The sequence below is a fragment of the Pristiophorus japonicus genome, chromosome 1 (assembly GCF_044704955.1).
Source record: "Pristiophorus japonicus isolate sPriJap1 chromosome 1, sPriJap1.hap1, whole genome shotgun sequence".
Taxonomy (NCBI): domain Eukaryota; kingdom Metazoa; phylum Chordata; class Chondrichthyes; family Pristiophoridae; genus Pristiophorus; species Pristiophorus japonicus.
In genome coordinates, this window is record NC_091977.1 from 152,741,044 (window position 1) to 152,763,321 (window position 22,278).

General features: G+C 46.0%; 1 protein-coding gene across 4 annotated transcripts in view; it reads left to right on the plus strand.

Moving 5' to 3' along the window:
• tmem232 (transmembrane protein 232) overlaps nucleotides 1–22,278 on the plus strand; it is a 243,252-nt gene that overhangs the window by 205,373 nt on the left and 15,601 nt on the right. For all 4 annotated transcript variants that reach the window (XM_070865244.1, XM_070865252.1, XM_070865259.1 and 1 more), the window contains 2 exons: nucleotides 15,970–16,217; nucleotides 19,766–19,859. In XM_070865244.1, the coding sequence (XP_070721345.1) occupies nucleotides 15,970–16,217; nucleotides 19,766–19,859 (342 nt within the window). The remainder of the gene's footprint in view (nucleotides 1–15,969; nucleotides 16,218–19,765; nucleotides 19,860–22,278) is intronic.

Below are 22,278 nucleotides of genomic sequence, written 5' to 3' on the forward strand. Positions count from 1 at the left end.
GTCTCCTCTCAGCTTCCTCTGTTCCAAGCAGAACAAATCCAGCCTATCCAATCTGTCCTCATAGCTAAGATTCTCCAGTCCAGGAAGCATCCTTGTAAATCTCCTCTGCACCATTTCCAGTGCAATCACGTCCTTCTTATAATACGGCGAGCAGAACTGCACGTAGTATTCCAGCTGTGGCCTAACCAGTGTTTTATACAATTTAAGCATAACCTCCCCACTCTTGTATTCTATGCCTTGGACAATAAAGGCAAGCAGTCCGTATGCCTTCTTAACCACCTTATCCACCTGGCCTGCTACTTTCAGGGATCTGTGGACAAGCACTCCAAGGTCCCTTTGTTCATCTACACTATTAAGTGGCCTACCGCTTAATGTGTATACTCTTTCCTTCTTAGCCCTCCCAAAGTGCATTACCTCATACTTCTCTGAATTAAATTCCATTTGCCATGGTTCTGCCCACCTGACCAGTAGATTGCTATCCTCCTGCAGTCCATCACTTTCCTCTTCATTATTAACCACACAACCAATTTTAGTGTCATCTAAAAACTTTTTAATCATAACCCCCAAATTCAAATCTAGATCATTGATAATATCACAAAACGCAAGAGACACAGTACTAAGCCCTGTGGAACCCCACTGGAAACATCCTTCCAGTCACAAAAACACCCATCAACCATTACCCTTTGCTTCCTACCTCTAAGCCAATTTTGGATCCAACTTGCCACTTTGCCCTGGATCCCATGGGCTTTTATCTTCACGACCAGTCTACCATGTGGGACATTATCAAAAGCTTTGCTAAAGTCCATATACACTACATCGTACGCACTACCCTCATCGACCCTCTTTGTTACCTCTTCAAAAAATTCAATCAGGTTAGTCAAACACGATCTTCCCTTCACAAATCTGTGCTGAGTGTCCCTGATTAATCCTTGCCTTTCTAAATGTAGATTTATCCTGTCCTTCAGGATTTTTTCCAATAATTTTCCCACCACTGAGGTTAGGCTGACAGGCCTGTAATTACTCGGCCTATCCCTTTTCCCCTTCTTAAACAAAGGTACCACATTAGCAGTCCTCCAATCCTTTGGCACCATTCCAGAATCCAAAGAGGACTGGAAAATGATTGTCAGAGCCTCTGCTATTTCCTTTCTTCGCTCAACAGCCTGGGATGCATTTCATCCAGGCCTGGGGACTTATCCACTTTAAAAGCTGCCAAACCCTACAACACCTCCTCGCTCACTATGTCTATTTCGTCCAGAATTTCACACTCCTTCTCGATAGCAGTATCTACATTGCCCCTTTCCTTTGTGAAAACAGACGCAAGTATTCATTACGAAGCATACCCACATCTTCCGCCTCCACACACTGATTACCCTCATGGTCTCTAATAGACCCAGTCCTTTCTTTAATTATCCTCTTGCTCTTAATATATTTATAGAACATCTTTGGGTTTTCCTTGATTTTAATTGCCAAGAAATTTTCATGCTCTCTCTGAGCATTCCTAATATCCTTTTTAATTTCACCTCTGAACTTCCTATATTCCTCCAGAGATTCTATAGTATTTAGCCATTGGTATATGACATAAGCTTCCCTTTTTTATCTTTATCCTTCCCTTTAAGCCCCTAGACATCCAGGGGGCTCTAGAATTGTTATTCCCACACTTTTTCTTTAAGGGCACATGTTTGGCCTCAACCCTCCGAATCTCTTCCTTGAATGCCTCCCACTGTTCCGACCTTCAAGTAGCTGTTAAATCCAAGGAAGAAGCATATAAATTGGCCAGAAAAAGCAGCAAACCTGAGGATTGGGAGAAATTTAGAATTCAGCAGAGGAGGACAATGGGTTTAATCAGGAGAGGGAAAATAGAGTATGAGAGGAAGCTTGCCGGGAACATAAAAATTGACTGCAAAAGCTTCTATAGATATGTGAAGAGAAAAAGATTAGTGAAGACAAACGTAGGTCCCTTGCAGTCAGATTCAGGTGACTTTATAATGGGCAATAAAGAAATGGCAGACTAGTTGAACAAATACTTTGGTTCTGTCTTCACGAAGGAAGACACAAATAACCTTCCGGAAATACTAGGGGATCAAGGGTCTAGTGAGAAGGAGGAACTGAAGGAAATCCTTATTAGGCGGGAAATTGTGTTCGGGAAATTGATGGGATTGAAGCCCCGGGGCCTGATAGTCTGCATCCCAGAGTATTTAAAGAAGTGGCCCTAGAAATAGTGGATGCATTGGTGATCATTTTCCAACAATCTATCAACTTTGGATCAGTTCCGATGGACTGGAGGGTAGCTAATGTAACACCACTTTTTAAAAAAGGAGGGAGAGAGAAAACGGGTCATTATAGACCGGTTAGCCTGACATCAGTAGTGGGGAAAATGTTGGAATCAATTATTAAAGATGAAATAGCTGCGCATTTGGAAAGCAGTGACAGGATCGGTCCAAATCAGCATGGATTTATGAAAGGGAAATCATGCTTGACAAATCTTCTGGAATTTTTTGAGGATGGATCTAGTAGAGTGGACAAGGGAGAACCAGTGGATGTGGTGTATTTGGACTTTCAAAAGGCTTTTGACAAGGTCCCACACAAGAGATTAGTATACAAAATTGAAGCACATGGTATTGGGGGTAATGTACTGACATGGATAGAGAATTGGTTGGCAGACAGGAAGCAGAGAGTCGGGATAAATGGGTCCTTTTCAGAATGGCAGGCAGTGACTAGTGGGGTGCCGCAGGGCTCAGTGCTGGGATGCCAGCTATTTACAATATACATTAATGATTTAGATGAAGAAATTGAGTGTAATATCTCCAAGTTTGCAGATGACACTAAGCTGGGTGGTGGTGTCAGCTGTGAGGAGGATGTTAAGAGGCTGCAGGGTGACTTGGACAGGTTAAGTGAGTGGGAAAATGCATGGCAGATGCAGTATAATGTGGATAAATGTGAGCTTATCCACTTTGGGGGCAAAAACACAAAGGCAGAATATTATCTGAATGGCGGCAGATTAGGAAAAGGAGAGGTGCAACGAGACCTGGGTGTCATGGTACATCAGTCATTGAAAGTTGGCATGCAGGTACAGCAGGTGGTGAAGAAGGCAAATGATATGTTGGCCTTCATAGCTAGGGAATTTGAGTATAGGAGCAGAGAGGTCTTACTGCAGTTGTACAGGGGCTTGATGAGGCCTCACCTGGAATATTGTGTTCAGTTTTGGTCATCTAATCTGAGGAAGGATGTTCTTGCTATTGAAGGAGTGCAGCGAAGGTTCACCAGACTGATTCCCGGGATGGCAGGACCGACATATGAGGAGAGACTGTATTTACTGGGCCGATATTCACTGGAGTTTAGAAGGATGAGATGGGTTCTCATAGAAACATATAAAATTCTGATGGGACTGGACAGGTTAGATGCAGGAAGAATGTTTCCGATGTTGGGGAAGTCCAGAACCAGGGACACAGTCTATGGATAAGAGGTAAGCCATTTAGGACTGAGATGAGGAGAAACTTCTTCACTCAGACTTCCCTACCGCAGAGAGTTGTTGATGCCAGTTCATTGGATATATTCAAGAGGGAGTTTGATATGGCCCTTACAGCTAAAGGGATCAAGGGGTATGGAGAGAAAGCAGGAAAGGGCTTTTGAGATGAATGATCAGCCATGATCTTATTGAATGGTAGTGCAGGCTCGAAGGGCCGAATGGCCTACTCCTGCAACTATTTTCTATGTTTCTATGTTTTTCAGTCCACTGTGGTCAAATCACTTCTCAACTTAGCAAAGTTAGCTTTTCCCCAATTTGGGACTTTTATTCCTGCTCTATCCTTGTCCTGATCTATAACTACCTTGAATCTGACTGAATTATGGTCACTGGTACCCAAGTGCTCTCCCACTGATACCCCTTCCATCTGCCCAGCTTCATTCCCCAAAACTTAAACCAAAACCGCTCCCTCCCATGTTGGGTTTGTTACGTACTGACTAAAAAAGTTCTCTTGAATGCATTTTAGGAATTTCGCATCCTCTATACCTTTCACACTATATTTGTCCCAATTAATATTAGGATAGTTGAAATCCCCTACTATTACTGCCCTATGGTTTTTGGATTTCACAGAAATTTGCCTACATATTTGCTCTTCTATCTCCCTGCTACTTTTTGGGGGTCTATTATAGACGCCTAGTAGTGTGATCATCCCTTTTTTCTTTTTCAGTTCGACCCATATGGCCTCATTTGATGATCCCTCTAACATATCATCCCGCCTCACAGCTGTAATAGTTTCTTTAATAAATACTGTGACCACCTCCCCCCCTTTTTACCCCCCTCTCTGTCTGGTCTAAAAATCCTGTAACCAGGAATATTGAGCTGCCAAACCTGCCCCTCTTTCAGCCTTGCCTCTGTAATGGCTATAATCTCATACTCCCAAGTGTCTTCTGTGCTCTCAGCTCATCCGCTTTATTTGTTATACTCCTTGCATTGAAGTATATACCATTTAGCACAGGAAGACCTCCTTGATTCTTACTTATTAACCCTTGTTTCCTCTGTCTTACAGATTCACTTTCTACATTCTTGCTTTGCAATTTCAGCTTTACTTCCTTCCCTATTGAATTTGTTCTCAGGTTCCCATCCCCCTGCCAAGCTATTTTAAACTCTCCCCAACAGCACTAGCAAAACTCCCTGCAAGGATATTGGTCCCAGCACTTTTGAGATGCAACCCGTCTGGTTTGTACAGGTCCCATCTCCCCCAGAAGCAGTCCAAATGCCTCAAGAATTTAAAACCCTCCCTCCTGCACCAACTCTCCAGCCACACATTCATCCTCTCTATCCTTCTATTCTTATACTCATTAGCACAGGCACCCGCAGTAACCCGGAGATTACTACCTTTGAGGTCCAACCCTTACATTTTTTTCCTACCTCCCTAAATTCTGCCTGCAGCACCTCATCCCGCTTTCTACCTATGTCATTGGTCCCGACATGGACCACAACCTGTTCACCCTCTCCCCCCAGAATGCCCTGTGTCCGCTCTGTGACATCCTTGACCCTGGCACCAGGGAGGCACTATACCATTCTGGAGTCACATCTACGGCCACAGAAACTGCCTCTCTATTCACCTAACTATTGAATCCCCTACCACTATAGCTCTTTTATTCTTTGTCCTTCCCCCCTGTGCAGCCGAGCCACCCGTGGTGCCTTGGACTTGATTCTGGCTGCACTCCCCAGAGGCACCATCGCCCTCACCGGTGCTCAAAAAAGAATATCAGTTGGAAAGTGAGGTGGACTCCTGCACAACCTGCCTAGCGTTTTTCCTTCGTCTGGGATTCACCCACTTCCCCTCTGCCTGCATGCTTTTAAGCTGCAGGGTGACCTCCTCCTGAACCGTGCTATCCACGTAACTCTCAGCCTCGCGGATGCACCGTAGTGACTCCAGCCGCTGTTCAAGCTCTGAAAGGCGGAACTTGAATAGTTGAAGCTAGAGACACCTACTGAACACATGGCTGTCTAGGCTGCGTGAAATGTCCAGGACTTCCCTCATGCCACAGGACATGCAAACCACAGGACTGAGCTACACTGCCATCCCTCTACTTAAACTTATCTGGTTATAAAAGAGAAAGCGAGACACTTACCATCATCATCATCATAGGCAGTCACGCAGAATCGAGGAAGACTTACTTCCATTCTTAACATGAGTTCTTAGGTGGCTGTACAGTCCAATACGAGAACCACAGTCTCTGTCACAGGTGGGGCAGATAGTCGTTGAGGGAAGGGGTGGGTGGGACAGGTTTGCCGCATGCTCTTTCCGCTGACTGCGCTTGATTTCTGCATGCTCTCGGCATGAAACTCGAGGTGCTCAGTGCCCTCCCGGATGCGCTTCCTCCACTTTGGACGGTCTTTGGCCAGGGTCTCCCAGGTGTCAGTGGGGATGTTGCACTTTATCAGGAAGGCTTTGAGGATGTCTTTGTAACATTTCCGCTGCCTACCTTTGGCTCGTTTGCCATGAAGAAGTTCCGAGTAGAGCGCTTGCTTTGGAAGTCTCGTGTCTGGCATGCAAACTATGTGGCTGCCCAGCGGAGCTGATCAAGTGTGGTCAATGCTTCAATGCTGGGGATGTTGGCCTGGTCGAGGCCGCTAATGTTGGTGCATCTGTCCTCCCAGGGGATTTGTAGGATCTTGTGGAGACATCATTGGTGATATTTCTCCAGCGACTTGAGGTGTCTACTGTACATGGTCCATGTCTTTGAGCCATGCAGGAGGGTGGATATTACTACAGCCCTGTAGACCATGAGCTCGGTGGCAGTTTTGAGGACCTGGTCTTGAAAGACTCTTTTTGTCAGGCAGCCGAAGGCTACACTGGCACACTGGAGGCGGTGCTGGATCTCGTCGTCAATGCCTGCTCTTGTTGATAGGAGGCTCCTGAGATATGGGAAGTGGTCCACGTTGTCCAGGGCTGCGCGTGGATCTTGATGACTGGGGGGCAGTGCTGTGCGGTGGGGACAGGCTGGTGTAGGACCTTTGTCTTGCTGATGTTTAGCGTAAGGCCCATGCTTTCGTACCTCAGTAAATACGTCAACTATGTCCTGGGGTTCAGTCTCTGTACGTGCGCGGAAGCAGGCGTCGTCCACATACTGTAGCTCGACGACAGAGGTTAGGGTAGTCTTGGACCTGGCCTGTAGACGGCGTAGGTTGAACAGCTTCCCACTGGTTCTGTAGTTTAGTTCCACTCCAGTGGGGAGCTTGTCGACTGTGAGGTGGAGCATGGCAGCGAGGAAGATTAAGAAGAGGGTTGGGGTGATGATGCAGCCCTGTTTGACTCCGGTCCGCATGTGGATTGGGTCTGTAATGGATCCATTGGTAAGGATCATGGCCTGTGTTGTATATGCATGCCTGTTTACTGTGTGATGTCTGTAACACTGTTATGCCACATTGAATGTACCCTTATACTGTACACACCTTACCGGTACACCAGAGGGTGCTGTTGCTGGAGACCTAGGGGTTGCCTGCACACGGCAGGTAACCCAGTATAAAAGGGAACTCACAGCTTGTTGTCGGCACTCAGGAGCTGCAAATAAAGGACTACAGGTTTACACAGTTTAAGTATCATACCCTGCCTTGTGGAATCATTACTAAAGGTGTCTACATACACTGCAACTGGCGACGAGGATGGGATACGAGGTCATGAACTACATGCTCAACATGTCTAATCTCAGCAACCTTCAGCAATTTACAGAGGGGGAAGATTGGGATGCTTTTGTGGAAAGATTGAAACACTTCTTTATAGCCAACGACCTGGACGGGGACACACCGGCTACACTACCGAACAAACGCAGGGCCATCCTGCTTAGCAGTTGTGGGCCCACCATCTATGGTCTCGTCAGGGACTTACTAGCCCCGGAGAAGACAACCACCCAGAGCTATGAGCAACTTGTAACAATCATACAGGAACAACTAAAACCGAAAGAAAGCATCCTCACAGCCAGGCACCGGATCTACACCTGAGGACCAAGAAATTGACAAGTATGCTGCACACTTAAGAAGACTAGCTGCATCACATGATTTTGGCGACCACCTTAATTAAGCACTAAGGGAAATATTTGTCATCGGAATCGGCCACGATGGCCTCCTACACGAATTGCTCTCGGCTGACATCACGGTCACCCTGCAGAAAGCAATTCAAGTGAGTCAGGCCTACATGGTTTCGGCCAGTGACTCCAGGCGAATACTGACCCAGGACTCTAAACCGGCGAGTGCAGTGCACTGCATGGATACTTCTAAAAGCAGAAATGCTGCCCCGAGTCCCGCAACCCTGAGTCGCCACATGGGGCAAACCAGATGGCCCCATGCTGGCGCTGTGGAGGAAACCACAGGGCCCATCAGGGCCGCTACAAAGACTATCCATGCAAAGGCTGCAAAGAAAAAAGGCACCTTCAGAGAACGTGCAGAAAAGGCTGTACTCACCGCATCTCTGATGAGTTGGCTGATCACCGGGGCTCCGACACAGATGAAGATGAAGCTGGTCAAACCCTAGAAGAAGAGTATGGAATCGTTACCTGCTCCACCGGAAGTTCTCCGTGGATGATGGAAGTGGACATCGATGGGCTCCCAGTTTCCATGGAGATCGATACGGGGCGAGCCTGTCTGTGATGAGCCAAATGACCTTTTAAAAAATTTGGATGAATCCTGCCACTCAACCAAAACTGTCTCCTGTCCAGGCAAAGCCGCTCACCTACACCCAAGGTAAAATCCAAATTGTTGGCAGTGTAGACGTCCAGGTCTCCCAGGACAGCGTGTGGAACAAACTCCCCCTGTGGATTGTAGCTGGCGATGGTCCCACGCTGCTGGGCAGGAATTGGATGAACCGGGTCCACATCAGGCGAAGTGGCCCTGTGGAAGAAAAGACCACCACAGCCCTCCTGCAGGAAAGCCAGGAAATGGCTGCAGCACCAGCAACACAAGGAGAAACACTTGTAATCAAAATGGTCACCGCCATACCACCAGTGAGCATGGAGGAGCATCACATGACTCCGAGCGGCCAATCGGATTTGAAGGCTCCCTTAAAAGGAGACCGGTAACCAAAGAAATTTAAAGGGGAAGTTTCAACTATTTGAGTACATGGACTTTAAAGCTAAAGATGCAATTAAAGGGTGCAAGTATGAAAATGTATGCAATGTAACAATGAATTGTGATGCTGGTTTAACTAATGTGACTAATGAGATGAATGCAGGTGTCAGTAAGGTTAAGAACAAGTTTATTATGCTCAACAGTAATGATAGAGATTGTGAAATGCCTAATGTAACCATGTTTGTTGAAACCAGGACACCCAAAAGTGATGCAAATGCTAGAATGTATAATGCAGGCTCGACTATATGTGATCAGAGCCAAGGTGTCATGTAGGACACTGCCAAAGGACATTGGGTCCTACAGGGACCATGCTGATGCCAATGGAATCCCCCTGTGGGAGACCCCCAGGTCCAGCAGGCTACCTGACCATGTAGCCTGGACCTTTGGAATGAATGCGATGCTCCTTGCAGGACACATACACAGGCAGTGGGAGCAGACCCACTACAGGGACAGTGGTCAATGGGCAGCCCAGCCATCACCAATGGCAACCTGCACCAGACCAGCCCTACAGCCCCTGGCCACCAGGGCCAACACCAGGAGCATGAGGCCAATACCCTCCAGCTTCCCTGGCAAACCCTGAGATGACCTGATCCTCATCCCAATTGGTGAACAAGGAGCCCACCCACTCTTGTGGCCCTGCCCACCACCCCACAACTACCCACATCACAGTGTATACACACCACCCACTGCTGCCGTGGCTACCTCCCCGAGGGATCCCACAACAGTGACACCCACTTTGTGTGTGAGGGAGGGGAAACGTACAAGGCCAGCCTCACCTGGCAACCACTCAACCCTCACCACAACCTCCCATAGCCCACCACTGTTCGCCTCCCCTGGTCATGACAATAAGGATATGAAAAATGCTCAGGGGGGAGTATTGTTGTATATGCATGCTTGTTTACTGTGTGATGTCTGTAACACTGTTATGCCACATTGAATGTACCCTTATACTGTACACACCTCACCGGTACACCAGAGGGTGCTGCTGTTGGGAGACCTAGGGGTTGCCTGTACACGGCAGGTAACCCAGTATAAAAGGGAACTCACAGCTTGTTGTCGGCACTCAGGAGCGTCAAATAAAGGACTACAGGTCTAAATAGTTTAAGTATCATACCCTGCCTTGTGGAGTCATTACTAAAGGTGCCTACATACACTACAGCCTGCAAAGAGATGCTCCGTTACTCGACCAGGAAACACCAGGATTGGTTTGATGAGAATGATCAGGAAATCCAAGAGCTAATAGGTCGCAAATGCAGGGCATTTCTGAGCCTTGAGCAACAACCCAACTCCGGAGCAGCAAAGCAGCTTTACAAACAGCTCAAGACTGAGGTCCAACAAAAAACCCGGGACCTAAAAAACAGGTGGTGATGGAGAAAGCACAGGAGATACAGCAGCTGGCCGACAACCATGATGTGCGAGGATTCTACATCGCAATTGAGGCCACTTACGGCCCAAACACCCAAGACCCCACCTCACTACTGGCCAAGAAAGGTGAAACACTCATCAAAGACACCGAGGCAGTCAGGGCCCACTGGAAGGAGATAATTACCAATCAAACAGCCAATCACTTACGTGTCCAGACGAGGATTGTGAGCGGGCAGCTGTCGGAAACGCAGTTTCAAAATCAGCGGGGAGCAATGCACTCGGCAGCTGGAGGCCCGGAGGTCAGTAGGAGCAGGATGACCGGAGATCGGCAAGGAGCAGGAGGCCCAGAGGCTGGAAAGGAGTGGGAGGCCCGGAGGTCGACAAGGAACAGGGGGCCCGGATGTCGGCAAGGAGCGGGAGCACTGGAGGTCGGCAAGGAGTGGGAGGCCCGGAGGTTGGCAAGGAGCGGGAGGCCTGGAGGTCGGCAAGGAGCAGGAAGTTTCTGCAGGGAGAAACTTCCACCTGCCCTGGACCCAACAGGAAACAGGAAACACCTTCACAGGAAATAGGAAAACCTGGTGGTGGAAAAGCTTTGGGGAGTCAGGAGTAAGACCCCCAGGATGTTGATGGTGGGGGATTTGGCGATGGTGATGCCATTGAATGTCTTGGGGTGGTGGTTAGACTCTCGCTTGTTGGAGATAGTCATTGCTTGGCACTTGTGTGGTGCGAATGTTACTTGCCATTTATCAGCCCAAGCCCGAATGTCGACATGTGGGCATGGACTGCTTCATTATCTGAGGAGTTGCGAATGGCACTGAACACTGTGCAGTCATTAGCAAACATCCCCAATTCTGACCTTATGATGGAGGCAAGGTCATTGACGAAGCAGCTAAAAATGATTGGGCCTTGGACACTACCCTGAGGAACTCCTGCTGCGATGTCCTGGGGCTGAGATGATTGACCTCAAACCACCACAACCATCTTCCTTTGTGCTAGGTATGACTTCAGCCAGTGGATAATTTTTCCCCTGATTCCCATTGACTTCAGTTTTACTAAGGCTCCTTGATGCCACACTCGGTCAAATGTTGCCTTAACATCAAGGGCAGTCACTCTCACCTCACCTCTGGAATTCAACTCTTTCGTTCATGTTTGGACCAAGGCTGTAATGTGGTTTGGAGCCAAGTGGTCCTGGCAGAACCCAAACTGGGCCTCGGTGAGCAGGTTATTGGTGAGTAAATGCCGCTTGATAGCACTGTCAACGACATCTTCCATCACTTTGCTGATGATTGAGAATAGACTGATGGGGCGGTAATTGGACAGATTGGATTTGACCTGCTTTTGTGGATGGGACATACCTGGGCAGTTTTCCACATTGTCGGATAGATGCCAGTGTTGTAGCTGTACTCGAACAGCTTGGCTAGAGGCACGGCTAGTTCTGGAGTACAAGTCTTCAGCATGACAACCGGGATGTTATCGGGGCCCATAGCCTTTGCTGTGTCCAGTGCACTCAGCCGTTTCTTGATATCACGTGGAGTGAATTGAAATGGCTGAAGACTGATTTCTGTGATGGTGGGGATCTCAGGAGGAGGCCGATGTGGATCATCCATGTGGCACTTTTGGCTGACGATGGTTGCAAACGCTTCAGCCTTGTCTTTTGCACTCACGTGCTGGGCTCTGCCAACATTGAGGATGGGGATATTCATGGAGTCTCCTCCTCCTGTCAGTTGTTTAATGGTCCACCACCATTCATGACTGGATGTGGTAGGACTGAAGAGCTTTGATCTGATCCATTGATTGTGGGATCGCTTAGCCCTGTCTATAGCATGCTGCTTCCGCATATTAGTGTGCAAGTCTTGTGTTGCTGCTTCTCCAGGTTGGCATCTCATTTTTAGGTACGCCTGGTGCTGCTCCTGGCATGCTATTCTATTGAACCAGGGTTGGTCCCCTGGCTTGATGGTAATGGTAGAGTGATGGATATGTCGGGCCATGAGGTTACAGTTTCTTGTGGAATACGGTTCTGCTGCTGTTGATGGCCCACAGAGCCTCATGGATGCTCAGTTCTGAGCTGCTAGATCTGTTCTGAATCTATCCCATTTAGCACGGTGGTAGTGCCACACAACACGATGGAGTGTGTCCTCAGTGTGAAGACAGGACTTCGTCTAACCATTGACTGTGCGGTGGTCACTACCACCAATGCTGTCATGGACAGATGCATCTGGGACAGGTAGATTGGTGAGGATAAGGTCAAGTAGGTTTTTCCCTCCTGTTGGTTCTCTCACTACCTGTCGTAGGCCTAGTCTGGTAGCTATGCCCTTCAGGACATGGCCAGCTTGGTCAGTAGTGGTGCTACTGAGCCACTCTTGGTGATGGACATTGAAGTCCATCAGATTACATTCTGTGCTCTTACCACTCTCAGTGCTTCTTTCAAGTGGTGTTCAACGTGGAGGAATACTGATTTATCAGCTGAGAAAGGGCGGTAGGTGGTAATCAAATGGGGAATTCTGATCCAAATGATGTAGTACTGATATGTGAATCTTTGCCCCCAGTTGTTCCTAGCAGCACATAGGTGTGTGTGGAATGTAGGGGCGGAGAGGTATTCTGGAGAACCCCATGCCTTCCTTATAGATTGTCAGTTATAAACTTTGTGAACTCTTGAATCTTAGGATTATTAAAGTCTGAAGAAAGAAAGAATTTGCATTTATAAAGAGCCTTTCACAACCGCAGATTGTTACAAAACACTTAATAGCCAATGAAGTACTCTTCAAGTATACTCACTGCTGTGATTTGCACACAAGCCTTACAAACAGCAATGTGTTAGATGATCAGATAATCAATTTTAGTGATATTGGTTGAGGGATAAATATTGGCCAGGACACTAGGAAAACTTCACTGCCCTCCTTCAAAAAATGCCACATTCACCTGAGGGGTCAGGCAAGCCTTCAGTCTAACATCTCATCTGAAAGATGGCATCTCTGATAGTGTAGCAGTTCCTCATTACTGCACTGAAGTCAGCTAAATGTTTTTTTATTCGTTCACGAGATGTGGGTGTCGCTGGCAAGGCTGGCATTTATTGCCCTTGAGAAGGTGGTGGTGAGCCACCAATTCAGAGGGTAGTTAAGAGTCAACCACATTGCTGCGAGTCACATATAGGCTAGAACAGGTAAAGCTGGCAAATTTCTTTCTCTAAAAGACATCAGTGAACAAAATGGGTTTTTACGACAATCCGGTAGTTTCATGGTCGGCGGCCCCAACCTGCAAGAGTCCATCAGCGGCAGGTCGGGGCCATAAAAGGAGCGGCGAGAGGTGGCCATGGGCAGCGTGGCGCCTACCACTGCAAAGTACAGCACGAGCTGATGCAGGAGGGCGACGGCAATGAAGAGGGACGTCATCAAGATCCAGGTCGGTGATTGGAGCTGGGCAGATACAGCAGGAGCAGCGAGATCAGGGTGAAGGAGCGGCAAGAGATTGTAGAGGGACGTGATCGGGGCCCAGAAGAGGTGTGAGTTCGGGGCCAGAAGAGGCGAGGGCCCAGGGGCAGCATGGGCCAGCCCACACTGCAATATGTGTGCGCACTAGGTCCGTGCAGCAGAGCAAGTCTCCAGTAGTCATGGATAACCCTTGCCACTGGAACAAGACCTAGCTCTGTCAAACCTGTGTGGTGGCTGGTGTGCAACGGCCAGCCCACATTAAAAAAATCCACGCACAGGCATTTTCCACCCTTAGGATGTAGTTCAGGACCTGGAATATTCATTGAAACACTTGTGAACTCATCCTTTTTTTGGCATGGAAGTAAGTCATCCTCGCTTCATAGAAAATAGGTGCAGGAGTAGGCCATTTGGCCCTTCGAGCCTGCACCACCGTTCAATATGATCCTGGCTGATCATGCATTTCAGTACCCCATTCCTGCTTTCTCTCCATATCCCTTAATCCCTTTAGCCGTGAGGGTCACATCTAACTCCCTTTTGAATATATCTAACGAACTAGCCCCAACAACTTTCTGTGGTAGAGAATTCCACAAGCCCACAACTCTCTGAGTGAAGAAGTTTCTCCTCATCTCGGTCCTAAATGGCTTACCCCTTATCCTTAGACTGTGACCTCTGGTTCTGGACTTCCCCAACATCGGGAACATTCTTCCTGCATCTAACCCGTCTAAACCCGTCAGAATTTTATATGTTTCTATAAGATCCCCTCTCATTCTTCTAAATTTCATTGAATACAAGCCTAGTCAATCCAGTTTTTCTTCATATGTCAAGAGACTGTCTATAATGATGGATTACTGATACTAGATTTTTAGTCCAGATTTATTTCATTTAATGAATTTAAATTCCCCAGCTGCCGTGGTGGGATTTTAGGAGCTGAATGCAGAGGGGGAGTCAGTAGGGCACAGGCTGGTGTTCGGACACCTCTACAAGAACAGAAATCAATGACCATCATTTCTAACTGAATGTCTCTAGATAATTAGTTCAGACTGCTGGATTACTAGTCCAGTAATATAACCCCTATATGTCACGTCTTTGGAATGGGGCTTGAAGCCACAGCCTTCTGAATCTGAGGTAAATGTGATACCATTGAGCTGTCATCTAAAAGTAGGGTAGACCTGGGTTAGAATCATAGAGCACAGACTCTGCTCTGTTTTTCAGTCCCTGATCGGTGACCACTTCTGTCTGCACTCCTACTGGAATATTGGGCCATTAGATTCTTTACCAATGATTTGCTGCACTAAACACTGACAGGTCAAGAAAATAGTTTAAAAATATCTATTCAATGGTTGAAAAATGCATTCAGTTAGAAATGATGTGCATTTATTTCTGTTCTCGTAGAGGTGTCCGAACACCAGCCTGTACCCCTCTGCATTCTGCTCCTAAAATGGAGCAGCTAACTTAAATCGTTGGGGGTTGGGGGTTGCGACAATGGCTTTTGTGTATGTTCATTGAACAGAGTTATATGTGGTCAGTGAGCCTCCATGGTAAGCAACTAAGTAGCCCAATAAGACCAAAAATGTGGATACCCTGGGATTGAATTTCCAAGCTAGTTCACTTGCTCATCCATCACAACCTTGGTGGCAGAGCTGCAGAAACCCTGGGAAAATGGTTAAAAAAAAACCCATGATTGACCACGGCCTATAATTTGCAGTCAGCAGCGAAGCAAATGCATTTACCATTGGCCTTGAAGTAAGCTTCCCACAAAGATCTCACGATCTCTGAGGCGAAAAGTTCAGCTTTTCCAACTTGCAGTTTGAAATTAACATAGCTTAGTGGCAATCCCATAGCGCAAGCTGCTGTGATGTCAACAAGCTGTCTAAGCAGCCAATCACAATGCAGAATTCTCACAGACAGGGAACCGGGAAGTAAATAAGCTCCTTTGATTCTAACTTTTTAAAAAAATGTTAGAGAGCAAAACAAAGATTGGGGCTCTCACATGGGGAAAAGGCAAACCTGAAATAAAGATGTACAAACTTAAAAAAAAAATTTAAAGGTTCTTAGAAATTTTAATTTTTATTAAAATAGATAAATTTGACACTCCAGACAATTAAGATTAGATTTTCAGAGTCATAGCATTTGTTTAGCAGTCAGTATGCTGCTAAAACCCCAGTTACATTGTATCCAAAAGTATCTAACTTTTAATGGGGTATTTAACAGCGGTAATAGTGCAGAAAAGCCCAAGTTTTCCTCATTCTGATTTCACAGATCACACTGATTGCCGGCTATTGGTTGGCTGGGGGTGTGGTGGGTGCACAGTGCAGCCAGTGTCGGAGCAGTGAATGATTAACCACAACTTCAGGATTTCCGCGTTAGGATGCGCTTGCACTACATCCTGAAGTTGCGGTCAGTTTCAAAGCAGTAATAACAGCGAATGCTGTTCGTTCGCTGGTACTACCAACCGCGAATTCCGGGTCAATGTATCTCATTGCAACCATGTTACATGTTCTACTCACACATAGGTGATGAACAAATATTGGTTATCTGTGCTACACTTAATTTGTATTGATGTCCTTTTTTCTGTTTTCCTAGGCAGAGTTAAATGGCCCAATAAATCCTTTCACTAATGCAAGCTCTAAAACATCACAATCTCTCAGGAGCTCAGTAGCGGTTCACTTTCTGGGTTGGCGAATAGCAAGCGTTCTATCTCAGCTCTGCCTGCCTCCTGTGGTTCCTTATATCCCTTTGCCTCGGATGCTGCCACAACAACCCATTCATTCCAGGCCTCCACTTCAGAAACAATTGAACGTGGGAAAAAAAGTGACATGTCTTTCGCTCAGGTAAGAAAAAATTTAACATAATTCTCATTTTGAACTACATCTGTTCTTAGTTCCCAGCTATAGTAATTCAACAAAAAAATTAGTTAAAAAAAACATTCATTGCTTTACTGGAACTGGAAGTATGGGCAGAAATTGACAATGCCGGTTCCCCACCGCTTTGCTTTTTTTAACTTCTCTGAACAAAGCATGCTTTAAAAAATCCATGAGTTAAAGTAACAATTTTTCCATATCTTTTCTGTAAAAATGAGTCAATAGATTTGGAAACATGACAGGGGCATAGGGGAGAAACAAGATTGAATGGGGAGCATCTGAGAAAAGTACAATTAAAATAGAGGCTGTGGAGTGTGTTAACTGTGCAATGCTCACAAATGAGAACCCAAGATACATTAAAAAAGTGACAAGTTGCAAAAACTGTCTATTGATCAGTAAGCTTAAAGAAAGGGTTATTGCCTTAGGGAGCAAGGTACAGTAATTCACAAGAGCAGCCAAAAGTGAAGGGATTTTTGAGGATAGCATTAGGTTCGGTAAGTGGGCAATTGCAGGTCATTGAGATGGCCAGACAAATTTAGGGGTTTAGTACGGCCGTTAAAGCCTGTTTTGATGAAAAAATGGCAGCCGACTCACTTCCGCCTGCTTCTTGTCGATCCCGCAGTGGCAGCTGCCATTTTGGGCAGTTCGGCAGCGCTCGCTAGAGAAATGGAAATAAGGCAGATTGTGACACCAGTGAGTGTGTAATGTTCATTTTACACACGATCTGCCATTTTTGATGTCACCTCTCCACCTACCGTCCTCTCTTAATCACAACCAGCTGACCAAGCGTTCAGCAGCAGGAAGGAGCCTCCAGCTGCACTATTTAAAGGGATCATCAACAACCTGCAGCTGACAATTTCTTAGTTTTACTGGTTCTGTCTCAGTTTCTGCAACTCTTGTTTAAAGTTGTTGAGGTCACAGGGAGTGTTGCTGCAAGTGCAGAATGCCTTGATTCTCATTTAAAGGCTTCTGCTCACATCACTTGCTCACAGTCATGGGGGCTGTACTTGCAGTCTCTCTTATGCTCTTTGCGAGAGGGAGCGGAGGCAGCGAAGAAGATGAGAAGATGCATGCAGAGGAAGGGTCTTCCAAGAGCACTTCTCTTACCTCCACTTAAGTGAGGAGCAGTGTATTAGGAGGTGGTCACAGAACTCTGAAACCTCCTATAACCAGACCTGCAGCCTCAGAGCAGGGTGACCACAGCTCTCCCAATGGCCCTCAAGGTCATTGTGACCCTCAATTTCTTTGCCAGCAGATCCCTGCCGTCTGCAGCAGGAGACATAGCTAACATCTCCCAGTTCGCCATTCATCGCTGTGTCCGGGAGGTCACAGAGGTTCTCTACACCAGGAGCAGGGACTTCATTGTCTTCTCTCTGAACAAAGAAAGATATCCATGCATACACCATTAGCAGCTTGTAAGCGAGAAGCGATTGGGGGATGAGGGGGAAGTGGGATGTGAGAAGAACGATTAGGTATAACTATACCGTCATCATCAGCAACGATTTCAACTTCTCCACTCGCCACAGACTCCATCAATGCTCCTCCAATAATTTCAAGCACTGATTCCTCCAGGTCCAGCAGATTCTCTGTTGTGGCTTGGCCGCCTCCCATCTGTTGTTGCTCCCTCCTCTCATGTGCCACCTTGGCCTGCAAGAGAAAGAGAAGTGTGTGAGTGAGGGTACCGCAATGTGTTTGGGTAATGTGCCTGTCATGGTTGAATAGCTGACAATGTGTGCAAGGTGTGAGATGTGGGTGTGAATGTTGCAGCAGTGGTAAGGTTGTGAGGATGAAGTGAAGCCATAATTATGATATATGAGTGGTGCTGGCTAGAGATTGTTGGTAGATAAGTGATGGGCGTGTGGTGCATTGAGCAGTGTGTGAGACTTGTGATGCAGATGGTGGGATATGGCATTTCATGATGCATTCACTCACCTTGACCACTCATGTAACGTCATTATAATTTTTTCGGCACTGGATCCAGGTCCTGGGAACAACGCTTGTCGCAGTGACGGCTTCAGCAATCTCCTCCCACAGATGTCTGGTGTTCTGCCTTGAATGCCTTGTGCCCCTCAGTCGGGAGAGGACCTGACGGCATCTTTGAACCCCCAGGTCTAAGGCCTCCAGTGCCGCATTTTGAAAATCTCCTCACCCTTTCCCCTGACTGATTTGCCATGGCTCTCTCCACAATGAAAATGAGGTACATCTGCAACAAAGCACCTCCCCTTTAATTAGTACGGAGAACCTAGACCAAACTTTATTAGTCAGTAGACTGCACCTGATATTGCTCCCCTCCACCATTCAGCACTAAGCCAACCAGCAGCACGTTTTGCATTTAGCAAATTTTGCATGCTGCCTACACTACTTTGAACAGACGTGGGCACATAGTGCTTCGCGCTGCCTGCGCCTGTTTTTGGGCCTTATCCAATTTCTAGACCTTAATGTCTCACAGGTCTTTTTGTGAAGTGCCTTTCACTTCTCTCTAGAATGTTTGTCCATCATTTAAAAAAATCCAGCCTCAGGATTTAATGTTGAGTAATGGGCAGATACAGTCCCATTAGTCATCATGTATATTTTAAGAAGTTTTCATGGAGATAATTTAAATGTTCTTTTGACAGCCGTTTGGGGATTTTAAATATAAACAAGAAATGCATATGATTGTTATAAGTTCTGATATGCAGTCTTACTGCTAAACAGCAATAACAAATACAGTGCCCCTCTTTAGCTCCTTTCTGACCATCTGATTTTGAAATAAATATACACTATCAATGAGTGAGTCACATTGATAAGCCCTTGATAAATTATTGTACCACGCTATTTTAGAGGACTAACTAAAGTAACTATTTGGACGAAATGGAATAAAGAATTAGTTCTAGTCTTCACATCTGCAAACATTATGTAAATAAGATATTTTTGAACAATATAAATAGGATAAATAATAATATATATCCACTTAGGTGAGAAGTATAAGATACTTTATCATTTTTATAGTGACATGCTAATTTTGCATTTGGCCATTGTGGATGGGTTGAGTGAATTAAAATGCATTAACTACCACTGAGTTAAGTACATCTAAATCTTTGTTATTTAAAGCGACTTCAATCTGACTGTGCTTCCTGGACCATGATGCATGGTACTCCAACAAGAGTGCTTGTATGTATCTGGACTACCTTTTTTTTAAACGAAGCTTTTTAGAAATGTAAATACTGACTCAGAGTGACCTTAACCTGGTGATAACTAATCTTGCACTGCAATCAATTCTAAAGCGATGGCAAAAAGCACAGTAACGCGCACCAACACATATTAGATGGTGAATATAAGATCAAGCTTCCTCTGTTTTGTAAATGTTCTATGTAGATTTCTGTAAATGTCATCTCCTAAGGCGTGGGTCACAGCCAAAACAAAATTCTCTTTTGCTTCCTGTAACGCTGATTATTCTTACTCTCTAATTCTTCCTGTTTTCTTCAGTTTTTCTGAGAGTAAATTGTTAATGTGACTATACATATCATGCTTTATTTCAGGCAAGATATAATGTTAGCACAAGCAGATCAAGAATCACTACCTGATTTCAATACTCGTACAAACTTCAATCTGTGGAGAATAGTGGAAGATCAGGTAAAGTTTTATCAATAATACCAGTAATTCAGGTTAATTATAAGTTACATTTGTGCTCCAGATGATTATAAGAAACTGATTATTTTACAAAGGTTATTCTTTTTTTGAACTGAACTTACTCTATGAAGGACAAACTGCATAAAGTCAGTTGTGCTGATTGTCATGATGTTATTCTTTATAAGAAGACTTGTACCTAAATTATTACAACAACAATAAATTGCATTTAAATAGTGCCTGTAATGTTAAAGTTACCAGTGAAATAGTGTACCATACCAGAAACAACATTTGAGACATTACAAATGGTGCATAAATTGAGAACAATTCACTGACAAATCAAATTATATTTAGAATGCAATGTTAATGTTCATGAAACATTTATGAGACGAAAAACCTTTGCTAATGTGGAATGTTCAGGATTGTGATTTGAAGAGACATTTTGGAATCATTAATGTTTCCAGATCTGTATACATAGGAACAGGAGTAAGTCATTCAGGCCCTTGAGCCTGTGCTGCCATTCAATTAAATCGTGGCTGATCTGTACCACATTTCTTTACCCACCTTTGATCCGTTTACATTGATACCCTTACCTAACAAAAATCTTTCGATCTCAGTCTTGAAATTTCAATTGACCCAGCATCCGCAACCTTTTGAGGGAGCAAGTTCCAGATTTCTATCCTTCCTCGGGGTAAACTATCCCTCTTCATCCTTCTCAACCTGTCTGCAGCCTTTGACACGGCTGACCACACTATCCTCCTCCAACACCTCTCCTCTATTATCCAGATGGATGGGACTGCACTCGCCTGGTTCCATTCATTTCTATCCAGTCGTAGCCAGAGAATCACCTGCAATGACTTCTCTTCCTGCTCCCACACCGTTACCTCTGGAGTCCCCCAAAGTTCTATTCTTGGCCCCTTCCTATTTCTTATCTACAGGCTGCCCTCGGTGACATCATCTAAAAACACAACGGGACCGAATTTGGTCCAGGTTGTGTCCGCAGCCACTGAGGATCCGCTGGAAATGGATGTTTTTCGGCCGATTCCTCCGGAACCTCCCATCTGCCGTCCAGGTTCCGCCCAGCGCGTCATACCACCCGCCCGTGCCAGATGCTCCAAATCGGCCATTTTGGTCAAGGATGCTGGCCTCATATCGACCTGCCGCCCCCCAGAAGGACCACTCATATAAAGCAGGTCTGAGCTGGCCGTGAGTTGGGCGGCAGGGAGAAGGGCTCCGAGTGTTGCAGCACAGCACATCACGGCTATGGTGCAGATGCTGGACTGTCATGAGTGGGACTGCTGGAAAAAAGTTAGGTGGATGTTGCTTTACTTTATTGCTGAGGGTCATGTTTAATATGGATGTGATAAAAGTGACTGAAAAGTGTTTAGGTTGATGGAAACTTTTTTCTTGGACCTTGCTGAAAGACCTTCATTGAGAAGTGCAATGGTGAAGGCAAAATAATTATGAATAAGTGAAAAGTCACATTTTGTCCATCCATGCTGATTAATTAATTCTGTGACACACTGTAATCGCACTGCCCCTAAAATCGAATAGCTGTAACTTTATACCCTTTTCCTTCCATACAAATGTTGTCAGAGTCTGCAGCTGTCTCAGGCTTACAATAGATCATTCTAACCCTAACCCTCTCACCCGCTATGTAGTGCTTCCTTGAGAACTCCTTGAAGGAAGCACTACATAGAGGGTGAGAGTTCTCAAGGAAGCACTACATAGCGGGTGAGAGGGTTAGGGTTAGAATGATCTATTGTAAGCCTGAGACAGCTGCAGACTCTGACAACATTTGTATGGGAGGAAAAGGGTATAAAGTTATAGCCATTCGACTTTAGGGGCAGTGCGATTACAGACCAAACTGAGAAAGGACTACTGTCAATAGAACACAGGAGACAAGCGCCGCAGTGACTCATTATCATAGGCAGTCCCTCGGAATCGAGGAAGACTTGCTTCCACTCTTAAAATGAGTCCTTAGGTGGCTGAACAGTCCAATATGAGAACCACAGTCTCTGTCACAGGTGGGACAGATAGTCGTTGAGGGTCAGGGGTGGGTGGGACAGGCTGGCTGCATGCTCTTTCCGCAGCCTGCGCTTGGTTTCTGCATGCTCTCGGCGATGAGACTCGAGGTGCTCAGCGCCCCACTGGATGCACTTCCTCCACTTAGGACGGTCTTTGGCCAGGGACTCCCAGGTGTTGATGGGGATGTTGCACTTTATCAGGGAGGCTTTGCGGGTGTCCTTGTAACTTTCCCCCTGCCCATTTTTGGCTCGTTTGCCGTGAAGGCGTTCCGAGTAGAGCGCTTGCTTTGGGAGTCTCATGTCTGGCATGCGGACAATGTGGTCTGCCCAGTGGAGTTGATCAAGTGTGGTCAGTGCTTCAATGCTGGGGATGTTGGTTTGGTCGAGGACGCTAATGT